Genomic DNA, 7500 nt, shown 5'->3' with positions numbered 1-7500 from the left:
GAAATATTCTCACACTAACACAAATTATTGTCCTGTGTTAAATCAGGCCTTTAATTGTATTCGGATAGCAAACTTGCAAATATGTGCACTTATTATTTTTCTTCTGAATCCAAAGGATTAACATGAACGGCTGACATTGTGCGCGGAACGAAATTTGCCTTGCGGACATTTTAAAAAATTGAAAGTGACTGGAAGTGAACATATCATATTATGGGATTCGATGGTTAGCCTAATACTATTACTAGTTCTTAATACCTCTTAAATTAAATTTTGACACCCTGAGCTGGGGAATTGGACAGTTTTTACAACGCCGATGTCGGCTGTACTCTATCTCGGTCAAAGACATGTCAAAGGTTGGTGGTCATTCTATCTGAGATCAATCACATATTATTATATTATTATTATATGACCGTTCGTCTTGAGACGAGTGTTATATCGGCGTTGGCCTAATGCTTTAAAACTGAATTCCTGGCTTAATTTAAAGTTTGAGGATGACTGCTCGCCTTCATTGAGGAATGTTTGAAAAATGAAAAAAAACGAAAAAACAAAACAAAAGAAAAACAGAACCACAACAAATCAAAAGGTTAGATGGAGAGAGAAAAAAAAGCAAAAGACAACAAAAACAAAAAATGTTATAATATTCCATTAAAAAAAAAGAGAAAAAAAGGTAATTGGTTTAAAACTTAAAATCTTCTTTTCGCAGGATAATACCTGCGTGCACACATTAGCAGGTCTAATATTAATATCAACGTAATTATGGGATTGATTATATATATATATATATATATATATATATATATAATATATATATATATATATATATATATATATATATATACACATCTATCCATGCGTCCCATGTCAGCTGTATTCTATTCTATATCCATCAGAGACATGTCAAAGATTGGCGGTATATTCTAAAATAATGAATCACACACATATCGATGGTCGGCGGATCAAACCTCTGAAGGCTACATAATTTTGGGCGGATCAGGCCTCTGATGACATATGTCTCTCTTTTCACAATCTCTCACCGTACTCAGGTGTAAAATGAGTACATGGCCATTAACAGTATTGTCGCTGTCCCCCAAAAATATTGTAATATCGTCATGTCTCGTTCTGTTTGTTGGCTAGTAATCCCTTGTAAATGACTTTGAGCAGGTTTTGTGGATATCGCGCTATATAAATGGTCAGGTGTATTGTGGTGTAATTTTATGGTCAGGGTAGACTATGGCTTTACGAAGGCTACGCTTGGACTGCCTCTATACCATTCTTATTAGTTATATTCTTCGATATGTAAGAAGTGTGATTTATAGCCCCGTGTTCCTTCATTCGTGTATGTACTTCTGGTTGTGTCCACACCTGCTGGTATGATGAGACTGGTAATGTGTGTATAGTGAACATACATTGTACACAGATTCTTTGTATTGAATGTTTGCATAATCACCTTCAGTGTACACGTCTACCAGATATCATTAATTTATAGATAGAACGAAATTGATGTCACTCGGGTCTTTGTTATTGTTTTTTGCCATCCATGTTTATTTGTACTGTATTAACCAATCTATAAAAACGTGTGTGTTGGTCCGTTTTACTTCTGGATGGCAATGTTGTGAGTTTCTTAGCCAAGCGCACATCATCTATAGCCTGATCGTTGCCTTCGTAAACTCGCGGTCTGACACTGACCAGAGTTATAGATAATGTGCGCTTGGCTAAGAAGCTCACAACATTGCCATCCAGAAATTTAACGAACCAACACACAAAACGAATGTGTAAGATTGAGCGTTTATAGTCTGGTTGATACAGTTTTAGTGAGAATTACTCATAAACATGCATGGAAAAAATCAATAACAAAGCCCTGCGTGACGTCATCTTCGTTCTATCTATATAAAAAATAATTAAGAAAACGAATCAGGGGTTGTATTCAATAGCTTAAATCAATGGGACCATAATGTGCTCTCTTGAGCACTACTAACGACAACTCACTTTGCAATGCATTGACCGGAAAAAAAAATGATGTCACATTAATACAGGTCCTGTTGTCAGGCCGTAGCCTTCGTTAACGTATAGATAACATGAAGTTGACGTCAATCAGGTCTTTGTTATCGTTTTTGACATCCGCATTTATGAGTAATTCTCACTAAACTGTATTAACCAGACTATAGATAGTATGCAGATGACGTCACTCAGGCCTTTGTTATTGTTTTTGCCATCCGCGTTTGTGAGTTGTTCTCACTAAACTGTATTAACCAGACTATAAAAGTTCATGGTTACACAGAGTTTGTGTGTTGGTCCGTTTTACTTCCGGATGGCAATGTTGTGAACCCCTCGGCCAAGCGCATTCTATCTATAAACGTTCAACGTTACACATAGTTTTGTGTGTTGGTCCGTTATATTTCCGGATAGCAATGTTGTGAGCTTCTTACACTATCGAGAGATAGTTCGAAGATGACGTCACTCAGGTCTTTGTTATTGTTATTTGCCATCCGCGTCTATGAGTAATTCTCACTAAACTGTATTAACCTGACTATAAACGATCATGGTTACACAAAGTTTTGTGTGTTCGTCCGTTATACTTCCGGATGGCCGGATGGCAATGTTGTCAACTCCTAAGCCGAGTGCACACTATCTATATCCTGACACACAAGGACTCAGGTTTCCCTCCTCAATCTCTACCGTATTGATATAATTTGATATCATGCTTAAGGATTGATTGGAAAGTGATATTAATTTAACTTCCTTCTTTTGTTGAACTTTTGTAGTTGTCATTGTTTTGTTTTTTGTTTTCTCTCTCCCTTTTCTGAAGGTGCTGTTGCAATATGGCATAACTGACAATGATAAAGAATATGACACAAGCCGTATACTGTGATAGCAAGATATTTATATTTCTTTGTCATGATGTCGTGATAAATTATAAATGCATGTTTATTCTTCCGGGTGCTGTTAAGTTTTTTCCCCTAAATCATAAAAGACTGTTTTCTATTGTGTCAATTCCAAGGATAGATAAATGTCTCTGTTTATTTACCATAATCTGTTATTTATTTATTTTTTTTGCGTCATGGTAACTGATATGCTTTATAAAAAGTAGTCATTCAGAGCGCTATGGCCCAATGGAGCAACAAGTTTATATCCCGGTTTATATATAGCGGATAATAGCAGTTGTCCGAAATTTTAAACAAATGTAATATCGCCTGACAGGCGTCATGTCCCGTCCTGAATGTTTAATGTCGCTGTTGGCCAAATACCCCTTGTAAAGGGCTTCGAGCACTTTTAGTGGATATTACGCTATATAAAACCTCAATTTAAATTTAAAGTCGATTGCATACGGGATCGATCCTGTTCCTCTTGCGTATGGAACGAGTGCTCTACTAACTGACACGAACGGGACCCTGTTATAGATAGAATGAAGTTGACCTCACTCCTTGTTATTTTATTTAATTATTTTTATTTTTTTTTTTGCCATCCGCGTTTTGAGTAATTCTCACTAAACTGCATTATCCAGACTATAAAAGTCCATGGTTACACAGAGTTGTTTGTGTTGGTCCGTTATACTTCCGGATGGCAATGTTGTGAGCTTCTTAGCCAAGCGCATACTATTATAATAGAAACGATGTTGACGTCACTCCGCTCCATGTTATTGTTTGTTTTTTTTTTAAGACAGCCATTTGGATGATTGATTCTCACTAAGTTAGTTATAATATCAATCAGATTATAAAAGTTTCACGTTACACATGGTTTAGTGTGTTGGTACAATCCATCAGGCTGGCAGATGTTGTGAGTATTTTTCCTAAATGCACAGTATCACGGATCGGACCTTTCTTAATTCTTGGTTGTGAATTCCATGTCACGGCCATACCAAGTCTTATCGGGGTTGAGGTGCAATGTGTGTTTCGGGGCTGCCAACTGTAAATAAATGATAGAAATGAATAAATAAATAGATAAGTAAATAAATGCATAATAGCTGGATTAATAAATAAGTGAATAGGTGAATAAATAAATAAATAAATTATAAGTGAATGCAAGAATATAAAATTTTTTTTTTTTTTAAATACAGAAAATAGACAGACAGGGAAGAAAGAAGCATATTTTTATGATTTTTCCCCACCTAAAATCAGGCTTTTAAAAACTTAACTATACTGTCAGATTCATATTATAAAAAGTAAATGTAGTAAATAATGAATTTATATAGCGCCCAAACATCCACGTCAATCGTGCTCTGCGGCGCTTTACATAATAAAAATAAATATAAAAATGTTTAAAAACAACAAAATTAAAAATCACGACACTACATGATACATAATAAGCATGCATACAAAAAAACAAAAATCAAAGCAACATCTATTTTATGAGAAATAAGCCTCGCGGAACAACTCAGTCTTCAGACATTTCCTGAAAGATGTTAAATTTTCGCAGGACTTTGTCCGAGGACTAAGTGCGTTCCATAGGCGTGGAGCTATGAATGAAAAGGCTTTCTCACCGAAAGTGGATTTTGAGGTGGTAACTTTTAGAAGTTGGGACTGAGATGATCTTAAATTTCGAGTGGGTTCATATTTTTTAATCAGTTCCTGCAAATATTCAGGTGCCAATCCATCCAGACATCTAAAAACATAGCACAATATTTTAAATTCTATCCTATACTTCACAGGAAGCCAGTGCAATTCCTGGAGAACTGGTGTTATATGATCTCTTTTTTTCGTTAATTTTATAAGTCTAGCCGCTTTATTTTGAATTTTTTGTAGTTGATGAATTAATCTACTTTGACAGCCAATGAGAAGGGAATTGCAATAATCTAATCTGCTAGTAATAAACGAATTAACAAGCATCTTTGTAATATCTTCATCAATATAATGTCTGATTCTTCCAATGTTTCTAATGTGATAGTTACAACATTGGCATATTTTTTTAACATGATCTTCCATGGATAACCCTTGATCTAAATACACCCCAAGATTTCTCACACAAGAACTAGGTTTAATAGCATTTTCACCCACTAGTATCTCATTTGTAGATATTTTTGAGAGTTGATACCTATTTCCAAAAATTATCATTTCCGTCTTGTCATCATTAAATTTAAGTTTGTTTAGTTTCATCCAATCCTTTATGTTAGCAATGCAATTTTCCATAACAGATACTGATGACAGCTCTGAATCATTATTAAGTTTTGTATACAGCTGAGTGTCATCAGCATAAAAATGAAAATCAATGGGAAAAGTGGATAACATATGAGAAAGGGGAGCAGTATACATTGTAAAAAGGAGGGGGCCGAGAATAGATCCCTGAGGCACTCCACACGTTAATATGGATGGAGTTGATACATGGTTTTCTATAATTACTGACTGAGTTCTTTCAAACAAATATTCCTTTAACCAGTCCAAAGCTGTGCCACTGATATAAAATTGATCACGTAATCTAGTCAAAAGTAAATTTTGATCGATAGTGTCGAATGCCGCACTTAAATCTAGTAAAACAAGCATCGCAGCACTTTTATTATCTATATCATTTACAATATCATTAAAAACTTTAAGTAATGCCGTTTCCGTGCTATGGGAGGCTTTGTAGGCAGATTGAAATTTAACATTTAAGGCATTCGTCTCTAGATGGTTAATAATACGAGCAGCAACGACTTTTTCGATTAATTTAGAAATGAAATTTAAATTTGACACAGGTCGAAAATTATTTAACTCATTGCAGTCAAGATTTTCTTTTTTCTTCAGGGGTCTAACCAAGGCATGTTTCAGCATATTTGGAAAATCGGGCAACGTTAGACTTTCATTTACAATAGATGCAATTGCTGGAGCAAGATACTTTGAACATGATTTTATGAGCCAAGATGGTGTTTTATCTAGCGGGCATGATTTATTAGGCATATCTGACAAAATATTTTTAACTTCCTCTATTGTTACGGGTTCAAACGACGTTAACGTTTTATAACGGGTGTTCATAGATTTAGTTGGTCGTGTCGTGCAGGTAAGTGTTGTGTCTTCCTGTAGTGTCTCTTCCGTTGATATTGATCTTCCGGGCGATGTCACGTGCCTTGTCATTGTTGTTGTGTTCATTGGTGAAGTCATGCTTGTTGTTTCAACTCGTGATGTCGTGCTGGGATGTAGATTTGTGGGGCTGTCGTTGTCTAGTTCCTGTCGGATGTTGGAAATTTTCTCAATGAAAAAGGTGTTGAATTTGTCACAGAGTTCTTTTGGAGATGTATTTGTAGGTAGATTATTTGTATTCGATGGTGTGATCATTTCTTTGACAGTATTGTAAAGCTTTTTTCGAGTCGAGTTTGCTTTTTATCCTTTTTTTTCCTGGAAAACCCCAATTTAAGAAGAAAACAATTATTTTCTTCAATTCTGAATGGATTTGTTTGTGAAAAAAAATTGAAAATAATCTGACACAGGCATGGGCTGAGAAAAAATGTTGCACTACATTTTTGTGAGGATGTTTTTTTTGTGTTTTTTTTTTTTCCAGTGATCGGGTGGCTGGGTCTTTCAGATTTTGCGAAAGGTACCATTATAGTCCTATCCAACGGGTAGCAAGCAATTGATACTGTCCGTTTGCTATAAACGGGAAATTTGTTTCTAGGGTGTATTCCAAGGGAAGACTGGAATAAACCAGGCGTCAACCTCAGTGCAGCGCCGCAAATTGTGCTAGGGCGAGGTGACTTGCTCAAGGCCACACGGCGCAGCGGCGGGTGATCGAACTAGGTACCTTTCGGGTACGAAGCAAAGACTGAGCCACGTTGCCCCCTATGTAAATTGCTCTGGGTGACGACTTTCTTTCTTCTTTCATCGAGGGTTGGCAGTTCTGGCGTATTTTGGTGTGTTTGGTGCTGTGTTTACCAAACAGCCTGGAATGATACTGTGTTTACCAAACAGCCTGGAACAGGACGTCGTCTTCAATTTAAATTCCGGGGATAATAAATAATACGCGTGTCTTATCGCTGCCATTATTCTGTTTTATTTTCTTCCTGGATTTAAGATTATCAATATTATATTCTATATATATTTCTGATTGATTTTATTTCCTATGTCGACGTCATTCACCATGTTTTTTTTGGGTGATATGGATTTTGGTACAGGTGAGAGCGAAGTTTTATCCACTCTGTTGTCGTTCTTTCTCTCTTTCTTTCTTTCTTTTTTTTTTTTCTTCCTGGATATGATATCAGTAACAAACTGATACCAAATTATTATAGAAGAGTTTATTAGCCATTGAATTATTGAAGGGAAAATTTCTCTCTCTCTCTCTCTCTCTCTCTCTCTCTCTCTCTCTCTCTCTCTCTCTCTCTCTCTCTCTCTCTCTCTCTCTCTCCAAAACAAAACAGAACATCGTGACAGTTTTGTGGTTTTTGTTGTTCCCTGGATTTGGGGGAAGGTATTTATTTAATTCTTATGTCCTCATTTTTTTGTTTTGTTTTTTTAAATCCTCTAGTTTTTCTTTCTTTTTTTTTCTTTTCTTTCTTCCTTCCTTTCTTTTTTCTCTTTCTTTCTTTTTTTAAAAAAATAT

General features: G+C 35.7%; 1 protein-coding gene and 1 long non-coding RNA gene across 10 annotated transcripts in view; one reads left to right on the top strand and one right to left on the bottom strand.

Moving 5' to 3' along the window:
- LOC144970444 (arf-GAP with Rho-GAP domain, ANK repeat and PH domain-containing protein 1-like) overlaps nt 1–7500 on the top strand; it is a 152015-nt gene that overhangs the window by 34268 nt on the left and 110247 nt on the right. The window contains exon 1 of one of the 9 annotated variants that reach the window (XM_078910099.1): nt 6829–7075. The exons of the other annotated variants lie outside the window; for them this stretch is intronic. Coding sequence (XP_078766225.1) covers nt 7024–7075 — 52 coding nt within the window. The 5' untranslated portion in view covers nt 6829–7023. Of the gene's footprint in view, nt 1–6828; nt 7076–7500 lie in introns of those variants that run through there. 9 annotated transcript variants of the gene reach the window in all.
- Nucleotides 3765–7500, bottom strand: part of LOC144970445 (uncharacterized) — a 22709-nt gene continuing 18973 nt past the window's right edge. Inside the window, exon 3 of the long non-coding RNA XR_013644958.1 lies at nt 3765–3903. This is a non-coding gene — a long non-coding RNA (uncharacterized LOC144970445). The remainder of the gene's footprint in view (nt 3904–7500) is intronic.

Source organism: Berghia stephanieae, chromosome 4 (assembly GCF_034508935.2).
Source record: "Berghia stephanieae isolate SIO BIC M18660-M18661 chromosome 4, UCSD_Bste_1.3, whole genome shotgun sequence".
NCBI lineage: Eukaryota > Metazoa > Mollusca > Gastropoda > Nudibranchia > Aeolidiidae > Berghia > Berghia stephanieae.
The sequence above is the reverse complement of the archived record's forward strand: the minus strand, read 5'-3'. Positions and strand labels throughout refer to the sequence as shown.